At 33.4% G+C, this 18,221-nt stretch overlaps 4 protein-coding genes across 5 annotated transcripts; 2 read left to right on the forward strand and 2 right to left on the reverse strand.

Annotated features, from left to right (window-relative positions):
* Window positions 1-4: 4 nt before the first annotated feature.
* Window positions 5-2,950, reverse strand: LOC123717421 (peroxisomal targeting signal 1 receptor). Of its 2 annotated transcripts, none has more exons than XM_045673410.1 (2): window positions 926-2,949; window positions 5-66 (listed from the first exon to the last, which is right to left on the reverse strand). In XM_045673410.1, exon 1 carries the CDS (start codon window positions 2,560-2,562, stop codon window positions 982-984), a length of 1,581 nt encoding a protein of 526 aa, XP_045529366.1. In that variant the 5' UTR covers window positions 2,563-2,949; the 3' UTR covers window positions 5-66; window positions 926-981. The 2 variants fall into 2 exon arrangements, with proteins under 2 accessions (XP_045529366.1, XP_045529373.1); XM_045673417.1 differs by having other exon boundaries at window positions 27-63; window positions 923-2,950.
* A 1,992-nt stretch (window positions 2,951-4,942) lies between these two features.
* LOC123717438 (UPF0545 protein C22orf39 homolog) lies at window positions 4,943-6,476 on the forward strand. The gene is made up of 3 exons (XM_045673427.1): window positions 4,943-5,384; window positions 5,563-5,727; window positions 6,032-6,476. The coding sequence occupies exons 1-3, from the start codon at window positions 5,274-5,276 to the stop codon at window positions 6,254-6,256; spliced, it is 501 nt and encodes a 166-aa protein (XP_045529383.1). The 5' UTR covers window positions 4,943-5,273; the 3' UTR covers window positions 6,257-6,476.
* Window positions 6,477-7,163: 687 nt separating this feature from the next.
* Window positions 7,164-12,605, forward strand: LOC123720074 (putative aldehyde dehydrogenase family 7 member A1 homolog). The gene is made up of 8 exons (XM_045676533.1): window positions 7,164-7,400; window positions 7,860-8,076; window positions 8,960-9,177; window positions 9,992-10,207; window positions 10,650-10,829; window positions 11,354-11,536; window positions 11,838-12,044; window positions 12,250-12,605. Exons 1-8 carry the CDS (start codon window positions 7,227-7,229, stop codon window positions 12,466-12,468), a joined length of 1,614 nt encoding a protein of 537 aa, XP_045532489.1. The 5' UTR covers window positions 7,164-7,226; the 3' UTR covers window positions 12,469-12,605.
* A 37-nt stretch (window positions 12,606-12,642) lies between these two features.
* On the reverse strand, window positions 12,643-14,119 carry LOC123720075 (rRNA N6-adenosine-methyltransferase METTL5). Its single transcript, XM_045676534.1, has 4 exons — window positions 13,847-14,119; window positions 13,505-13,719; window positions 13,198-13,338; window positions 12,643-12,965 (listed from the first exon to the last, which is right to left on the reverse strand). The coding sequence occupies exons 1-4, from the start codon at window positions 13,979-13,981 to the stop codon at window positions 12,818-12,820; spliced, it is 639 nt and encodes a 212-aa protein (XP_045532490.1). The 5' UTR covers window positions 13,982-14,119; the 3' UTR covers window positions 12,643-12,817.
* Window positions 14,120-18,221: the final 4,102 nt, after the last annotated feature.

Below are 18,221 nucleotides of genomic sequence, written 5' to 3' on the forward strand. Positions count from 1 at the left end.
TATCCTTTAAATATATTTTTTACTATAGCCCTCTTTCTAAAAAAAACACCCCTTTAATAATATATAGACGTATCCTTCGACGTCTTAGTAATTTTCTTCCCTTTAGTACCAAAACCTCACTGGCGCAATCTCTCCTCCTGCCTTTACTGGACTACGCCGATTCCTGCTCCTCCGATCTTAACGAGGAATTGCTAAATAGACTGGATCGTCTCCAAAATTTCTGTATCAGATTTATATTCGGTCTAAGAAAGTACGATCATATCTCTGCGTTCCGTAAGCGGCTAGGCTGGTTGCCAATTCGTCAGCGACGCGATGCTCATGTTCTTCATCTCCTATATTCCATCCTGTTCAACCCTAAAACTCCTTCCTATCTCAAAAATGATTTCAATTTTTTGGGAGCCCATAACTATAGCTTACGCTCTTCCGAAAATTATACCCTTGAAATCCCATCTCATAACTCCTCCTTTCTTGGCGATTCCTTTAAGGTCTCCGCAGTTAGGCTATGGAATTCACTTCCCGTCCCTATTCGCTTAGCTCCTTCTTTATCTTCCTTTAAATTTCTTCTGTACAAACATTACCTGTCCACATCGTATCCCGAACTTTCTTACTAACTACTAACTGACGTGAGACTTATCTTAAATTATCGTGATTTATGTGTCTTTTTACTCTTTAATGTATCTTTAATATTTTATTCCTGTTTAGTTTTGTTTAATAACTGTGTATTACATGTATTTTGCACTACTTGCCTATCTTATTTAATACATTTATTTTTTTCTTTACTCACAGTGGTTGCCTGGAAGAGATCGCTCGTAAGCGATAAGGCCGCCAGTTGCCCTCCTTTTGATTTAATTATGTTAATTTTTATTTTTATTTTGTAGTGTAACGAAGTGTAAATAAATAAATAAATAAAATAAATAAATAAATAAAAAATTACATATATTTAAGGATTATCACAATAATAATAGTAGCTTATGCTTATCCCTATACATCAATTTTGAAAAACTTATTCAGTTCAGTTAAGTTCTTTTCATCAACTAACTTAGCAGCATCATGTTCACCCATGTAGGAGCAAACCATTCTAAGGGTTGTCCAAATTGCAGAAGAACTGTTGTCAACTGAAGAATTGCTAGGATATATATCCCTGGCTTTATATTGTTGGTTGAGTGCTACCAAAAAATGTTCAGCTGCTTCTCTATGAGCCTTCAAATTCATGCAAGTGATGCCTACATTGTACCTTGCCCTAATGAAACCTGGTTCTAAATTTAAAGCTTGTTGATAGGCATCAACTGCTTCTTCTGATTTATCACTGTTAGCTAGAGTAGCCCCTAGTCTGTTCCACAGTTTGGCATTGTCTGGTGCAACCATTATAGCAGTTTTAAAACAGTCTACAGCTTTATCATACTGTTGGTTGGCATTAAATATTACTCCCATAGCACTTTGAACATCTGGATCAATTTGGGTAGGGTTTAATTGGGCTGCTTTCAAGTATTGGGACATTACATAGGCTTCCAATTGCTTCAAATTCATTTCCTCTGGTTTTACATCTTGTGGACACAAATCACTATATTTGGGACTACCTTTTAACCATTTAGATAATTCTAAATATGCAAATTTAGGCATATTTTCATTTGTGTATGCTGCAGCAAGAGTAATGTAAGCTTCTAATTGACGAGGATCAATACTGAGGGATTTCTTAAGAGCAGTAATTGCTAAAGGATCCTGTTCATTTTCAGCTTGAGTGGTGCCTAGTAGAAACCAGGGTTCAGCAGAATCTGGATGTTGCTGGGCTGCAGCCTCAAAACATAATACTGCTCCAGGTACATCACCCATTTTTAATCTTTCTTTGCCCAACTCCAAGGCATTTTTATTCTCTAACATAGCATTTCCTTCTGTAAACATATACTCTGCTGGTATACCATATGCAATTTCAGATTCCCAATAATCATTAACATCACTAAGTTTTTCCCATTCATCTTTATATTTTTCAGCCATTTCTTCAACAAAAGTATCTTTTTTTAAATCACTTTGTTCAGAGTGATTTTCACCAAGATTTAGTTCACCAGCACTCATACGTTTCATGAAAGACATAAACTGGTTATATGCTAATTCACTATCCTCATTGACACTATCTACATACTCTTGGGCTTTACCTTGTACATCAGTATTTTTAAGTTCTGATTCATTTATGTATTGTATCTGCATATTAGTGTTTCTTTGAGGCAGTAGTAATGAGTTAGGTTGCATAGGCATTGTTCTCATCATACTAGGGCCAGGAATCACTGTTGATGGTCCAGGTAGCCATGGGAAGTTTATGTTTGAAGATAATTGGTTAACTTTTGATATAGAGGAGGCTTTATTTACCTTTTCAACAGCATGGATGTTATTTAGTAAAGCATTCATATTAAATGTTTGAGGTATTTCTGTGTTTTGGGCCATAAACTCATTGACAAATCGGTCAGCTTGAGACATGGAATGGCTTGCATCGCGACTTACAATATTTGACAATTGTACTAAAGAATTGTTTCCTCCACAATCACCACCTACTAATTTATTAAGAGACATATTCAATTTTCAATACACACGACACGTAAAGTGTTATGAACACAAATGTTTCAATTTTCAAACGTATGTATCTAAAGGTCACTGCGATGTAAATGTTTACGTTAAGGAAATTATTGCAATATATAAATATTTGATTTCACACCTAAGAGTCTAATTATTTTATATATATGGAAAATTGGAATGATTTAATATTTTTTGGTATGGTTTTAAATTTATTATTTATCCAGTTTTACTTTATTAATCACAGATATAAAGATTGTGAAGTGATTGTGCTGTGCTGTGCTAAGTAGTAAACTGCTTTAATTAAATCATCAATAGAATGCCATAGAATATACATAACTAATAACAGGATAACCCATATGCATAATTAGGCAGAAGTGAAACATTTTTAAGTTATCATGGTTTTGGCTTTTTTCAATGAATTCAAGTCAATTTACTATTTATTTAACAAAAAATATCAATATAAACCTGCTCTTTTTTCTGATTTATAGAAACTATTATACATAACCAGTGTTGTTGTTTTGTCAACATTAAAACAAAAATTATCTGTCCAAATTTTAAAATACAAGATATATACGATACGATTACTTTTAGATTTTTTTTCATTTCAATTCATAAAAGCATTTAAATCGTTCTGAAACTTGACGTGCAGTTTTTAAAAGTATAAAAAAACTAGCAACTTATTTTTTAAAAATATCACAAATTCTTTAAAATTTCTTTAAAATTAATTTTAAATAATACCCAATGTAAATAAAACGAAAAAATACAAATTTTAACTAATATTTAGAACCTGATGTAACAGTTAAGTAGGGACAGCAAATAACAATTAATAATAAGTAACGTTTTGTTATGGTTTTAAAATAATCTACCACGTTTCATAACCAATTTCATCTCAGAAAACTATTTAAATAATATATATATTAGTTATTATAGAACAGGTTACTTATAGAAATTGGGCGATAGCTGAACGGTTCAGAACGATAGATCTTCCAGCACTTCGGGACAGTGCCCAGCGAGTACAGATACCAGAAAACGCGCGTTAGAACCGGAGCAAACTTAAGAGCACAAACACGTAGCACAATTGGGGGGATACCATCCGGCCCGTTCGACTTATTAATGTCCGAGGAAGAAAATGCTTTACGTACAACACATCGCCAGAATGACTTCTGGCATCGAAGAATTACACCGCAAATTGGTCGCTGCTGATCTCCCTTTGTCATCCAAAGTCGAGTAAGACGCGAAGAGACAGCCCAAAAGGTCAACCTTCTCCGTCGTGGTTTGGGCCAGCAAGTCATCCTCCCTAAGCAGGGCTGAGAAAAATTCCCTTCGACAGCTTTGGCGAGAAACCCCAGATGGTTCGAGAAGACCCAGATCACCAATTGGTGATCCAATTTCTCGCCAAATCAGGAAATGTGCTCTGATTTTGCATTAGTGATTTCTCGTTTGCGGGACCTGGAGGCAGTTATATGCTTTTTTATGTTCGCTGGTATTAGCACCACGAGATATCGCGGCTTCCGTCTATACCTTAAAGCATTTTCGCTTTCGAGGCTAGGATCCCTCGACGAGGGCAAGAACGTTTAAACTAGGGCTGTAACTTGCCACCGATCGGTACCGCAGAAAATTGAATAAAGAGTTCAAGTATTAAAAAGATCATCAAGATTTCGGTGGACGGGACCTTTTCGAGCAGGGAATTTTTAGTCATTTGGATGTGCTCAATGAGTCGATCAGTTATGACATTTCCCCTGTGGGACATATACAAGCACGAGTAGAATCGCGGAATGCGGATAGATAGGTTAGATCCCGAGATGACGAGAACAGATATCCTCCCTGATGTACACGCAAACTCCCGCCCGCGGCACAAAGGAGTGTTCCAATTTGTACCCCGTATAGGAAAGGTAGGACGTATCATCCGGGGAGGATATCTAAGTCTCAGTAAGGAAGAATAAGGCCGGTTTCGCAGTTTTTAGGTGAAAGTGAACCGCGTAGAGGTTTGAATTGAGTCTCCTAACTTTGGTAAAGTCAAAACCTAAACTTTGGTAAACACTGCAAGCACTGAAGGAGTTATTCTTCCAATATCGTTTTTGAATATCGTTTCGTCTCGGATTTTTAAATTTGGACCGATGAATTATTGTTAACATATGAATAAGTAACCAGTGTTTATTCGTTTAAAATAAAGAATAAAGAATTTGTTTATATAAAAGAAAGAATTTTGATTAAAATTTTTGTTTTTGCATTTTTGTCTTATTTTAAATAGAGTTGGTACTTTGCGCTATACACAGCGCTATGTCTGACTCCCGTACATCAAAAATGTTTCGGTTTTTGACTTACAGAAATCACTTCACGCTGTCTCTTTTATGAATCTCTCCTTAGTGTCGATTCTGAACCATGTACATTACTTGTTCCCTATGCTATAAAACAGCTGATTATGTGAATGTCGGTTGACACTTGACCAACTCATTTCTACACTACAGCCTTTCCATTGTTTTGAAAAGGTTTTCTTATAGATTTTAGTCTTTTGTACATATTTCAGGTGTAAGCCTAGACTATATAAATTCTTAACTATAATTTATTAAATAAACCCTATCTACATAATCTCGATCTACAAAGTTATTAACAAGAAAATTAATATGCACGTTAAGGTTATGTAATAAAAGTTTATTACTTAAATTTTAAATTAAACTTTGCAATAATCGTATGTGTACTGCACAGTTATGATGGCCCAATATAGCCAAGATAAAACTGATTTAGACCACAAGGAACATAAAGAAGCTAAAGCTGACTCTGAAACTAACATTGATGAGGTTATTGAGGATAGTTGGTTGGTAAGTAAATATTATATAAAAAATATATCATTCATCAGTGAGTGTTAATGTGTTTTTTGGTTATGATTATAATGAAAATATATACCAGTAGCAATAGACATATATCATATCTTTCAACCACAAACTTTTTACTAAAGAGTAAACTTAAGCATTTTATAAATTTACTTATTTTTCATAGATACGGGATTGTGAAGTATACAGTGATGAATATAATGAATGCACAAGCTTTAAAGGAAGGTTTCACCAATATTTTATATATGGCGAGACCCTGGACTGCAATCAGTGGAAAAGAGATTGTGACAACTGCTACAAATGGGTGGATAGTAAAGATGTTAAGGCTGGAGTAAGTTTATTTATGTATTTACACATTATTACCATAATATACAAAATCATACATATATTAAAACAAAAAAGTTTATATGTAAAAAATAGTTCATAGCTTTTCTCTGTAGATTTAAAATATAAATAAACTGCAGCATAATTAAGTTACATCAGTATTGTCTTGGGCATTTGTTAAGATACTGGAAAGGTACAGAACTTTCCAGTGCTACAAACATTGTATGTTTATAAGGATCCTGCACAAATTATTAAAAAAGACAAATATAATTTGTCAAGAATTTGTTTGTATTAGATAAATTTACTTACAGGAAGCACTCATAACTAGTGAGAAGAATCGGAGAATGGATAGATTAAGAGCCCACTATAGGAATGATATTTGGAAAAAGCGTGATTTACCACCAGATGACTGGTCTGCCCCATTACCTGAGTGGATGGTCAAGAGGGATGAAAATACATATTTAGCACAAAAAGCTAAGGAAATAAGAGAAGGAACTGAAACTGTTGAAAAAGAAAGCACATGTTCAATAATGTAGTCCAAAAGTGTAGTAGACATGGTCTATTTCTTCTCTCCAGTTCGATAAGATGTTTATCTCTATCAAAAAAGACATTTTAAGTTTTGCCAAAAACATTGATTATATAACTGTGTTAAACAGTTTTAACAAGATACCTCTTTAGTGTGTTAGAACATTATATAAATGTAAGTTGTTTTGCTACATATTAGATTGAATAGACAATTACAGTTATTTATTAAGACATTGTTTTTTTTAATTAAGGGCTAAGCCTAAAGAAGGTATTAAATACTTACTGTACTTTACGGTATCTAATTACCCAAGGTATATTTGGCATATCCTTTAAAATAACATATAATAATTTCACACTAAATATTTAATTTAAATGGTTATTATGATTATGATGGATAAAAGTCACTCAAACGGCTATTGTTAAAATTGTATTGTTAAAATTATATTTTTACTGTTTTAACAATAGGACAACTATTCATTCCAGCATAATCAGTATTCTTTGACAAATTGAGAAATTTACTCAATTTAGTTAAATAATTGTGATTATACTTATTTGGTTTCTATGGATAATAGTTTTCAAACTTGTTCAAGAATGTGAGATCAAGCCAAGAAACTAAGCCTGGTTTCTTCCAAGCATGTTAAATACTGGTAATTAGTTTACTAATGCAATTATTTGTAATCTGAATTAAAAAGTTTTAACATATATCAGTTCATATATATAGTAAATTTTTTCACGATTATCACAATGTTATAAATAATAAATTTGTGATAATACTAAAATCTTAAAGATAAAATGCCTTTAAAAATTATCACACCCATTCGATAATTACGCAAACAATTGATTGGAAAACGTTTTTCTGACCCAGCAACGAAGTTATCAGTACATGATAAGACCAACTATAATTACAAATAAGATAGTTTTATCTGTTTACTTGGACGGTTCTCTCGTTCTTGTTTATTAGTAGTTTTAAGTATTACACCGATGAATCGAGTCCTCAGTCGTACTCTTTGGAACGTAAAGTTGAATCTACGTGTCCCAATGGCTCGAAACGCGTCCTACCTGATTGAAGATCCAAAGTATTCCTTCCTAAAGGATTTGGGGTTGGAGAAGACTAACGTCGGTGTGTTCAATGGTAAATGGCAAGCCAATGGAAAGGTAATGAATACATTTTATTACATACGTACTTATGTATTTGTTTAAACTATTATTGTAAAATGTGTCATCTAAACTTATCGTGTCGGAGCTTTGGCGTCGGACTAGGAATTTTCTATATTGTAAAATGCAATGGTGGCTAACATAACCTTGGTATTGAATAAAATAAATTTGACTTATCTGATAAGTCATAACACTATTTAATTGGTACGTTAGGTGATAGGCACATAAGATAAATTAAATTTCGGTTAACTAATTGTAAGTGCCTACCAGGAAAAAACATGTGTTCAAACAAAATTAGTTAACTTCAGAAGCTATTTATTTCTCTTAAGATTTAATAAAATCCTAATTAATTTTATTAAATTGTTAGTTAACACATGAATTAAGTAAATGATATACAACGGTAAAAAAGATAAATAAAGAACCTTTTGGTTTCGTTTAAAAATACGATATACATTCTAGGTAATACAATCATTCAGTCCGGCTAACGGAAAAGTTATAGCTGAGATCCAGAGCGCTAGTTCTGCAGACTACGAGTCATGTGCGAAGGCGGCTGAGGATGCCTGGTACACGTGGGCGGAGCTACCGGCGCCAGCAAGGGGCGAAGTCGTCAGACAAATTGGTGACGCTTTGAGAGAAAAACTTCAGCCTCTTGGACAGCTTGTGTCTTTGGAAATGGGTAATCTCTTTTATAATAATTTCCTTAAATATGATTTAACAATAGATGTTATGTCGTGTCGCATTATCTTTTCACGTATTGTATTATAGTGCTATTTATATTTTGCTACTAAACTTAACGTTATCGGCTATTCCCTTATTTAATATATACTTAGGTACGTACTTATTTACATAACAGTATCTAAGTATAGTAATAGTTAACACACTAAAATTGCATAAACATAGATCAGTAAACAAATATTTCAGAGACATACAAATTATTACTTTTTCTATTTAAACAAAAAGTTTTTTTTAATACAGTTGATACATACCCCTGATCAGTTAGGGTTTTGAAATATAGTAGCCGATTCTCAGACTTACTGAATATGCATAAAAAAAGGCTCGGTCGAGTCATTTCGGAGGAGTCTGGGTAACGAACATTGAACGAGAATTTTATATATATATATAGAGATATTACATGTTCAGTAATGTTTGAATAACATTCTCATTACAAATCCAGCAGCCACCCACAATAGGTACATGAATAATGTTGCAATTTGATCGCAACCCCACTATACCAAATTTTTGATTTTTATGTTAGTTATAAGCTCATTGATGTAAACTTCTTGCTTAAAACTATCAGCCATAACTTGATGACATTGTCACTCTGTTTTGTTAGTGTCTATGTCAATGTATCTAATGTAACCAAAACATATTTTAGTGTTAATTTTAGCTTATTAAAACCTTATATTCATGAAAGGTTTTCTCTTATTTCACTCATGTTGTAAACTGTGAAAGCTAGTTGACACCTAGATCCAAACAAAGAGTTTAACTTAACATACATTAGAACATCCCTCCAACAACTGCCACCGAAGTTAACTCACGTAACAACATTTTGTTTGTAGGTAAAATTCTTCCCGAGGCCATAGGTGAAGTTGTGGAATACATCCACGTATGTGACCTGGCGCTGGGTTTATCCCGGACACTACCAGGAACAATGTTCCCGTCAGAAAGGCCTGGGCACGTATTAATTGAGAAGTGGAACCCACTGGGTGCTATTGGAATCATCACAGCATTTAATTTCCCCGTCGCGGTCTTTGGATGGAACAGCGCGATCGCTATGGTGATAAACTTCTTTCGTTCTAAGGAGCAATAGTGATTAAAAGGTTTTCAACTAGCTTAAAGAGGCGTGTGCCGCTAAAACCTTTTAGATGTGGTCAGATTTGTGTTTCATCATGATTTGTTTTTGCTAATTGGCATGTAGGCGAGTTAATTGGTATTCGCCTTCTGTGTTAGACACACGCCGTCAAATCGTCGTTGCCGCTTTTTTGGTTCTATATATACTATGCAGGTTTTTTTTAATTATTTGTAAGTATGTACAGCTATGCATCCACTAATGAAAACAGTTAGACAATTATTAAATTGATAAACATAATATATGGAACAGAATAAACGTACATGCTTGTATTAAAAAATAAATTGAAATTAAACAAACGACAACTTAACAACAACAATAAAATCTAAATTGTTACTAAGTAAAATCATAGTCTTCCCGACTTTAAAAATATTTCCTTACATCCCCTTTGGTACGGTAGAAAATTTCAACATTTTCATAATTCGTGTTATAGGTAGCCAAAGCCCGAAAGATTGGCGAATTACGCAAATAAATCATGTTTGTACGAGGCACATGGAATTATTGAGAATATGTTGTCGCATGCGGGGAGGGAGTCTTAGGGAAATAAAAGCTTTCGTTCGATGTTTAAACATTATCCATCATCAATGCAATAATATGAAAATTACATGTCATTGATTTTGTATATAAGATTAGGATTATTAGATTTAAATGACTGATTTAACCTGTCAAAGTCCTTCGTCTGTCAAATAGTTTGGCCTGCGGTTGGGAAACATTTGTAATGTTTTATCCCTTTTTTATATAGGTTTGCGGTGATGTCAGTGTCTGGAAGCCATCAGATACAACTCCCTTAATCTCAGTGGCTGTCACAAAGATTGTGGAAAGTGTTTTGGTGAAGAACAATATTCCTGCCGCTGTTGCTTCACTCTGTGTGGGAGGAAAGGATATTGGTGAACAACTGGTGAAGGATTCTAGAATGAAGCTGGTCTCGTTTACCGGCAGCACGGCTGTTGGACAACAAGTAGGTGTTTTATAAAAAATGTGTTCATTATATAAAAATTTAGCTTATGTGCATAAACATTAAAAGTGAAGCATTCATAACATAATTTTGAATTATACGAATACATATTATATGAAGTTATTTTAAAATAAGTCTTAGTCAAATTATATTTCCTAATGTGGAAATGGATTTCACTATCTATGGAATTGTGTATTGTTTAATGTCTTTAAAAATGGTTTTTGTATTCCTAAATATTAAACCACTGCAATATTTCTAAATAAATTCGATTAATTGTCGTCCAAGAAAAGAAGTACCAATTCTTAAAACGCCGGCATCATACTCGCGAGTACTCTGGCATTAAGAGTGTCGATGGATATCACTTAACATCAGTTGAGCCTCCTGCCCGTTTGCAAAACCTTATCGAAATTTACAAAATAAGTATTTCTTATGAAAAATTTATTAGGTGGGAGTCGAAGTACAAAAACGTTTTGGGCGACATCTACTGGAGCTGGGCGGCAACAATGCTATCATCGTTAACTCAGACGCGAATCTTGATTTGTTGTTGAACGCAGCGTTGTTTGCATGTGCAGGCACAGCTGGCCAGAGGTGCACAACTACTAGGCGATTACTTATTCATAAAAAAGTAAGTTATTCATGTAAAATATTACCATTACTTCTTAATAATACATTAGCGAACACAAAACTGAAAATTTAAAACATTAAAACATATTTTTATCTGTATTAACTTCACTTGTTTATAAATAAAATATATATACTAGTCTCAGTAATTAAACATTTTAATGTTTGAAATTATTGAAACGTTATACTGAACTGTAATTAAAAGTATTCAATGTTTACAGACAATAAATAAACAAAATATTTGATTTACGATTCTCTTAATCAGTTGCAGCAGTGCTAAATTATCTTTTCTATTTTGATAACCTTTTTTAACGTCATTATAGATGGACAGTAAAATTGTAATCATGAAATTATATAAAAAGTGTAGGTATAATCTTCGTGAACAAATAAAATTATGCGTAGCAACTGAGCGATATGTGAGTACGTATAACTGGCTGTTGCAACCAGGCCTGTTGTTTTAGTACAGATTCTACCAGATTCTAAGTAAATTAAGAAATAAGGTTTATTAAAATTTAAAAACTTTAACAGGTATACAACGAAGTAGTGACAAAATTGAAGAAGGCATTCTCTGGCGTTGTTAGCAAAATCGGTGATCCGCTACTTAGTGACACGCTCATTGGTCCGCTGCACACGCCCGCGGCGGTTGAAGCGTACAAAAAAACTGTCGAAGAGGTCAAGAAACAAGGCGGTACTATTGAATTTGGAGGAAAGGTACCTTATTTCACTCAATGTAACCATGCGTACCAGTTTCTTATAATTATGTATTTTGGCCACAATCGGACATTAAAAAACATTTGATTTATATAAAATAAGTTTGTTATTCGATGATTGCGTTTAGCAAATAATACCTGAAGTAATATGCCTGTATGTATCTATTGAAAAACTACCATGCAAATCCGAAACCGACACTTAGGTTTCTTCATCTTCCATATGCACAATGATATTACGAATCCTTCATTCTTTCATTGTGATATTTGTAAACAACGAAATATGATTATTTATCGATTTTCAGATAATAGAACGTGATGGTTATTTCGTGGAACCCACCATCGTAACTGGTCTTCCACATGACTCTCCATTGGTGCAGACCGAGTGCTTCGCTCCTATCGTCTACTGTTTAGAGATCCCCGACCTTGACACCGGTATTAAGTACAATAATGAAGTGGAACAGGGACTTTCTTCAAGTCTTTTCACTGAGAATTTAGCGGATATTTTCAAGGTAAGATTATTTTTGATTGATGTTTATTTAGTTTGTTGCAGGCCATTGAAACGTTTTTTTTTATTATTTATCAAGACATTTGTCTTTTTCCGCTTGATAACGTAGATGCAAACTGACTCAGTGCAGATCACCGCTTTTATAAAAACTAAATCGAATCGTGTGATGTCGTACTTTATTTAATTTTATAAATATGTTCTATTTTCAGTGGATAGGGCCTCACGGATCTGACTGTGGAATAGTAAACATTAACATTCCCACAAATGGCGCTGAAGTCGGAGGCGCCTTTGGAGGTGAAAAGGCAACTGGAGGCGGACGGGAATGTGGCTCTGACAGTTGGAAGAATTACATGAGACGGTCAACTGTCACTATCAATTACTCAGGGGCAATCAAACTGGCACAGAACATCAAATTCGGAGATGAGTAGATATCATTCCAAATTTAGTTCTGTTAGTTCTGTTTAAGCACATCAAGCATTTTATCTGTCAGGTAACTAAGATATGAAGACTGATAATTAATAAAACTTTTCATGATAAAAATACCCTTTAATAAATTTGTAATAAAATTGTATAAAATTGTTTAATTTTAATGTGTTGATCCACAAACTTTTACTAAGCAAAAACTTATAGTATAAGAAAATACAAGTCAAATAAAGTAATAAGATAATGCCGAAAGCAACAATAAAAATTGGCTATAAGAGACAATGTCTTCGTCGTAGATTAAGCTTGAAGACCATTTTGTCTATAATTTATTAATATAAGGATGTCAGGTGAACACTAAGAATGGTGCAGCCTCCATAGATCTACTGCAATATCTTTACTATGTTGTTTATGGAACTTGAATGAAGATTTTAAGTTATAACGGAGCTCTGCTATTACACTCCCCTTTACCCCCCATTCTTTGATCCTTTTCTGTATGTGAGATCTGGAATTAAATAACTTGTGTTATGAAAGATTAAGTATCATTTGCATATTTAATTTACCTGTTTATTAAAGATATCCCATTTAATTCATTATTAAACTGTATTGCACAGGCACATTTACCAATTTATAGAAAGCATGAATCAAATTTGCTATACTTTTTTTCCAAATAAAACTACAGAAACAGATCAATGATATTTTGCATAACTACAACCATAGCAAGTTTTTTATCATACCTTGTAGTCGACTTATGTAAAGAATAAACACTATCACAGCTTAAATCTAAGCCCATTTTAAGGAACTTCATATCTATTCCCGCATTATTCTTTGTGCCAAATGGAGGATTCATAACAACTGTGTCAAAATAATTTTCACACCTAAAAATATTTCAAAATTAAAAATAGTATATAATATGGCATATAAATTAGTTCTGATAACTAGATTCAATTAAATAAACTGTGTTCTTGTGTATTAACTTTGTGTAAAAAAAATCTAGCATAAAATGGTTACAAAAAATTGGTTTCTAAACAGTACAAATCTTACCTATACATTTCAGGGCAAAGGAAATTACATTGAATAATATCTATATTGTCAACTTCTGTAAATTCAATGTTTTCTTTTAAAATATCCAGAGATTCTCCATCAATATCTACTGCTGTAACTGTCCCTGCACCTAACAATGATGCCCCACATGATAACATACCAGGGCCACAACCAGCATCTAAAACTAACTTGCTTTCCAATGCTTCAAACTGTGTCTGAAAAGTTATTAAGCTTCTATTTATATAAAATAAATAGAAATACATACAATTTTAAAAATATAAGAGAGCAGAAATAAATTAGAGAAGACAAGAAAAATACATGATATTTCTTTAAATTACTTACTTGCATAGTGTAAAGGGCCACTGCAGCAATATGAGAAGGAGTTTCATACTGTTCATATTCAACTTTGGGCTTAGTAAAACCAGATATTTCCCCCAAATGTCCCTCCAAAACTTTTAATTTCATGGTAGCACTCATTATTTATCAAAACGGGGTAGAACAGGTAATATTTGATTTCCAAAAGAAGAGTCCTGAGAAACAAAGTAGCCACAAGACGTCGCGTTAGCGTGTTGTAGTGCTGCCCTATGGCTTGTGTTTACTATATTTGCTTCTGGTAACTGTGGGTATCCCTAAAAATTATTTTTATTATTTATAGTCCATGACGGTTTGCATTCAATATTTGCTTATTAATGAACTTACGGCAGTAGCAGAAAGTGGTGGTATAGAGCACATAGGCAGCTGGCTGACAGGATTTGACTGGGTCAGAGAAATAGTAGTTGCAGTTAGTGGGGCAACGGCTCCTTGCTTGAGGAGCATCTGCTTTTTTAATTGTAATTCTTCTAAAATCTTCCTGTTCGTTAACTCTAACAAAATAAATTAGATGTTATAATCTGGATAATCCAAGTTCTGGTTTGTTACTAATTTAAAAACTAACCTCTTTGTGCATTAGGCTGAGGAAACGCCATCTAATAAATTTTGACAGTATTAATATAATAATTGAATAGTCGATGTTACTGGCTCACTAGAGTTATACTGACGAATTTTATAGAATATTTAATAAATTCATCATTTAGAATTCTTGTTTACATTACACTTGATAACTGACTATCGGCTAGAGCCAATTGTCAGAACTCCTATAAAAGATTAGAAAATATGTCCATTGTCGCAATCGTAGATCACAGATCTTATTACGAAAGGCCGTGATACTTTTTGGACTAATTAACATACATAATGAGCTCGTTTTGGCCTAAATTAATTATAGTATTTTTGCTTATCTGAATCATACATCTTATCTTAATGCAGATAAAATATAAAAACATAACATTCTATAGATGCAATTGATTACAAACTAAACAAAAAAAACTAATAATTTCATAGTGTAGATTTTATTTAAAGAAGTAGGACATGCTACCTCATCATTTTGGACAATGGGGATTGAAATAACATACAAACATTATATAAAAGCATTTATTTTAAAACAATGTAGGTAATATACTTTCTGATTCTTGGCAAAACAGTCTCACATAAGCAAGTCAACATTTGGCCTCTCTTAGAATAAACATAAAACTATAAACATGCGCTGCCACAACTCGCAAATTATAAACAGTAAAATAACCATATAAAACGACGTACTTGATTCCTCTACATTGTAATTAACATTGCGTCATATTGAGCAATCATAGTTGATATATTGTAAATAACTCTAAAAAAAAGAGAATAATCATTATTTCAATTGACTCACAATATCAGCGGTAATATATAAAAAATCCATCTACCATAATATATTAATTATATTTCTTGCAGACGTTACAGACCACAATGGGTTTGCGGTTACCATATCGATAAAATTTGAGAATAAATGCACAACAAAAATAGAATTCAAGTTGCCTTTGTCTTTTACATATACAAAAATATTTATATAACAATTTAGAGTAGAAATAATTATAACAGTTTTCTTATAAACAATTTGGAATAATATTGCACGAGCTCAAAGCTAAATCATTGTGTGCATTTTTTATAAATACTATAAATATATTAACAAATCAACACAGTGCCCCGACTCTCTGGTAGCCTTCGCTCAATAGACCGCTCGACCAAGCCTAGCCTTCACAACACCTTCACCCGAACCTCTTGTATAAAAATCACATACAAATCCTATCTAACGAACCCTGTGATGTTATCATACGTTACGCATACCATCACACCACATAATCGCTCCTAGTTCCAGTTGTCTTAGACAACATTAGAAATATATTTACAAATAACAATTAAATCGCCTACCTTAACGTGAAAATTAATTTTCTAATAATTTTTGGAAGATAAATTTATATAATTTATAATAGAATTTCCTAGCCCTTATCGATATCCACTAAACTAGTATCGGAGCGATTACATCATGCGAAACCATATCACAATAAAAGTGTTGATTTGTTTAGAGTTAATTCACAGGAACAAACACATTTTGGACTAAATAAAATCTGAAAAATGATAACAACATTTTGTTTAGGACTAGCACATAATTTTGGCACAGCACAGTGGCTTTGAGTTGTTATTATTTACAGTTCACAGATTTATTGCTCAGCGATATATGTATATAATTAGACTTTATAACAAGGGCCTCCCAAACATTCTATCAAACTATGTTTTAGAAATCTCGTATCATTTACAACAAACGAAGGGAAGCGATAGCGTTCAATAGTTTGTGCCCAATGTGTCAAGTTCGATGTATCGTTGCCTTTACCTTTGAAACCTTACCCAGTGATTGATCATATCACTCACTGATATACGGACAGCTGCCATTACAATTGTAAAATGAGAAATAAAGTATATCATTTTAGTAAAAAAAGATTATCATAATTAATAAAGAATTCTTATATGAGTAAATAAATTCTCTTGTTCCATTGCTCGCGCACGAACAGAGTGTAAAAATAATAGCCGATTTGGGGACGACCACTGCCCGTAGGCGTATTTAGGTAATCGTAACGCGTTTATTTTTACATCCTGCGTATTGAGTATTATACCGCTACAACATTCTTATATCCAAACAACATTCTAACACTTTCCCTGTATAAATATACTACTATAGTCTTGTAAAAGAAACCTTCGAAACCTCATAGGTCACTACGCAACAAATTACGCAAGATTAGGATTATATTGCTACGACTTATCATTTGGCACAAAATTAACATATTGCATCTCGAGCATTCAAGTTATACATTTTAAATTACAATTAACACACGCTCACGTGATCTCTATTGAGTATAATCAGATTACGAAGAAAAACATCTAACACCCATCACAGTTGAGCAAAACGAGCCACTCACCGAAGAGAAAGGCTGAACACAACGCGAAAAAAAACAATAGACAAGACTTTCGGCAAGTAAAAATTTGGCAAAATTGAGCATTTCGACTGAATTGGCATCGTATAGATCACTACGCAGCGTCGAGTGTCTAGAATATCCTAAATCTGGTAACTGTAACTTTAATATCGGGAGACTAGTGCGGGGCATAGAAACAGACTGACATACGAATTGACCCCTACCGTTGTATATACAGATAACAATTTATAAGCTATAGTGTACTAAATAAGAGATCATAGGTTGTAGGAAACTAATTTGGCTCTGAAGTTAACCATTTTTTACCATTCACATCTAGAATGGGCACACGCAGTCTGTTTCTGTGACTCGTGCAGGATATGTAGAAAATTTTGTAAAATAATATGATATGATATTAGATTATGTGTGTCACATAATTATTATGAGGATTTGATCACCGTTCAAAAGAACTATATATATGATCATGGACTTTAGAGAATTGAGTTATTTACTAACTATTCATTATAACAACTTGGTTAAAATAGTATTTTTAAAAAATTAAAAAAAAAATCATTCTCTTTATCAAATTATAGTTAATAGTTATTGCTTAATTGATATGATAAATACATCCCTATGCAGATGTATGTGCAATGCCTTCCGATCACCAATTGACGTAATGTGGGGACGCACGAGGCCGCATTAGTGACGCGAACGTAAAAACAGAATCCGCAGTTAAATGCATAAACAGTTCAAATTCAATTAGTTGGTAAACCAAAGTTAATTAAATGGGCAGTGAAGGCGCGACTAAGGCCGCCCAATGCAGCCCCTCCGTGAATGCGTGGTGATAGTCAAATAACCTCTAAGTAATCTTTGCATATAACGAAAACCGTGACTTGGAAAAATTAAGACTTTCATGAAAAAGGTCTTCGTACAATGCAAAGACAATTAACACTTATATATTAAAAAATATGACTCCATTTAAACCGTCGCGATCACAGCACTCCGAAAACCCAATACCTGACTCGTTCCAAAATAAATTCATCTTTACATTACAACTATAAAATGAAATGACTACGATATATCTATGTTAGTCCTATAATTATGCCATTACTTTGCGATTGCAACGGTCCCTCGTACAGCACTCAAATGCTTAATAGTTACGCGGTTCGAAAATGACTAAAAGTTAAAAAAAAAAGGCGAAGAGAAGTTTAGAAGCGGCAGTGTTTCGCGAAAATTCGTGCAAGAAAACCTAACTACGAATAATGTCTTAGGAACCTGATAAATTATTGCTAGAGCTTCGAGACTGAGGCCTCTTTAGTAGCCAATAGAAAAATATCACCTAAACAATAAATATGCGCATCGCCTGTACTCTGAATGCTAAATCAAATCGCCGGGGAGCCGAA

Source organism: Pieris brassicae, chromosome 2 (assembly GCF_905147105.1).
Source record: "Pieris brassicae chromosome 2, ilPieBrab1.1, whole genome shotgun sequence".
Taxonomy (NCBI): Eukaryota; Metazoa; Arthropoda; class Insecta; order Lepidoptera; family Pieridae; genus Pieris; species Pieris brassicae.

What these genes read in the sequence shown, in the direction of transcription:
- LOC123717421 (XM_045673410.1), bottom strand. Translation starts at nt 2,562, where the DNA reads ATGTCTCTTAATAAATTAGTAGGTGGTGATTGTGGAGGAAACAATTCT.
- LOC123717438 (XM_045673427.1), top strand. Translation starts at nt 5,274, where the DNA reads ATGATGGCCCAATATAGCCAAGATAAAACTGATTTAGACCACAAGGAA. An exon ending in TTATTGAGGATAGTTGGTTG is followed by an intron (nt 5,385 to 5,562) that starts GTAAGTAAATAT and finishes TATTTTTCATAG; the next exon opens with ATACGGGATTGTGAAGTATA. An exon ending in GTAAAGATGTTAAGGCTGGA is followed by an intron (nt 5,728 to 6,031) that starts GTAAGTTTATTT and finishes ATTTACTTACAG; the next exon opens with GAAGCACTCATAACTAGTGA.
- LOC123720074 (XM_045676533.1), top strand. Translation starts at nt 7,227, where the DNA reads ATGAATCGAGTCCTCAGTCGTACTCTTTGGAACGTAAAGTTGAATCTA. An exon ending in AATGGCAAGCCAATGGAAAG is followed by an intron (nt 7,401 to 7,859) that starts GTAATGAATACA and finishes TATACATTCTAG; the next exon opens with GTAATACAATCATTCAGTCC. An exon ending in GCACGGCTGTTGGACAACAA is followed by an intron (nt 10,208 to 10,649) that starts GTAGGTGTTTTA and finishes AAAATTTATTAG; the next exon opens with GTGGGAGTCGAAGTACAAAA.
- LOC123720075 (XM_045676534.1), bottom strand. Translation starts at nt 13,981, where the DNA reads ATGAGTGCTACCATGAAATTAAAAGTTTTGGAGGGACATTTGGGGGAA. An exon ending in CTTTGCCCTGAAATGTATAG is followed by an intron (nt 13,339 to 13,504) that starts GTAAGATTTGTA and finishes AAATATTTTTAG; the next exon opens with GTGTGAAAATTATTTTGACA. An exon ending in TTACATAAGTCGACTACAAG is followed by an intron (nt 12,966 to 13,197) that starts GTATGATAAAAA and finishes ATTTAATTCCAG; the next exon opens with ATCTCACATACAGAAAAGGA.